The sequence below is a fragment of the Gekko japonicus genome, unplaced genomic scaffold (genome assembly GCF_001447785.1).
Source record: "Gekko japonicus isolate JY-2015 unplaced genomic scaffold, Gekko_japonicus_V1.1 scaffold1138, whole genome shotgun sequence".
Taxonomy (NCBI): Eukaryota; Metazoa; Chordata; class Lepidosauria; order Squamata; family Gekkonidae; genus Gekko; species Gekko japonicus.
The window spans coordinates 69583-70678 of record NW_015170923.1 but is presented as its reverse complement, the minus strand read 5'-3'; the positions used below and the strand labels follow the sequence as shown (position 1 = coordinate 70678).

General features: G+C 64.1%; 1 protein-coding gene across 1 annotated transcript in view; it reads left to right on the top strand.

Moving 5' to 3' along the window:
• Positions 1-83: 83 nt before the first annotated feature.
• IL10RA (interleukin 10 receptor subunit alpha) overlaps positions 84-1096 on the top strand; it is an 8632-nt gene continuing 7619 nt past the window's right edge. The window contains exon 1 of the mRNA XM_015418773.1: positions 84-291. Within this exon, the coding sequence (XP_015274259.1) occupies positions 84-291 (208 nt within the window). The remainder of the gene's footprint in view (positions 292-1096) is intronic.

Here is a 1096-nt window from a genome sequence, read left to right as displayed (position 1 = left end):
GGGGCTGTTTCCAGGGGGTGAATGCTGGGGGGGAGGGGGGAGGAGCTCTGGCCACGGGGCCCCCACAGGGCGGTCCTGAGAAAATGCAGGGAGAGGTCAGCGGCTCTGGGGCTCGCTGTGTGTCTCTGGCGGGGGTCTTCTCGGGAGAAAGACAGACCCCCGCGGACGAGCGCCTCCACACACCCCACCGGCCGGCCGCGGCGGGCTCAGGGGGGACTCCTGGCGGCAGGGCGAGGGAGCGCCAGGCGGCTGTTGGGTACCGCAAGCTGAGAACACTCCTGTGGGTCTGGGGTTGGATGTTTCTCGTGTGGCCAATGTCCTTTAGAGGTAGAAGGCCCGGGAATTCTCTCCCTGGTCCAGGGATTTGATTGGGACTGAAGTGTCCAGGTGCATTAGCATTTTATGGCTTCTCTTCTTCCCGTCTTTGTTTGGTGTTCTGAAGAAGAACAAGAAGAGCCGCCATACCCTCTCTCTCCCTTCTAGTTTTGTCTTTGTAGAGTAAGGATGTAGCCGATTATGCTCTGTTGTTATTTTCATCCCAGGTACCCTTCCCCATGCTAGAATTTAGTAAAAACTGTATATTTTAACCCCACATGGCTCTGCTGGACTATCTCATCTCTGCCGAATACCATTTCTTCAATATCTCACTATCAAATCCGAACACAGGCCAAGGAGGCAGCCGCCGCAGCCGGCGCCTCAGGAGGGGGAACTCGCCTTCCAGCAGGCACGCCGGCGCGGCAGGCGAAGAGGAGAGAGGAGAACGGGGGTGGGGGTTGCACTCCCCCCTGCCCCCCACAGACACCCGGGGAGTGGCGCTCTTTTGGCCCTTGGGAAGGGGGGCCCCGGGGAGGGGGGAGCTGGACCCGCGCGCGGCAGCGGATCTCCCGGTGGGGGCGGGAGACGAGGAGGATGGATGCCGTCGCCACCTCCCCCCCCCCCCGCGCGGCCCCCCCGCCCTGGGCGGGGGGCCGACAGGATGTGGCGCTCTTTTGGCCCTTGGGAAGGGGGGCCCCGGGGAGGGGGGAGCTGGACCCGCGCGCGGCAGCGGATCTCCCGGTGGGGGCGGGAGACGAGGAGGATGGATGCCGTCGCCACC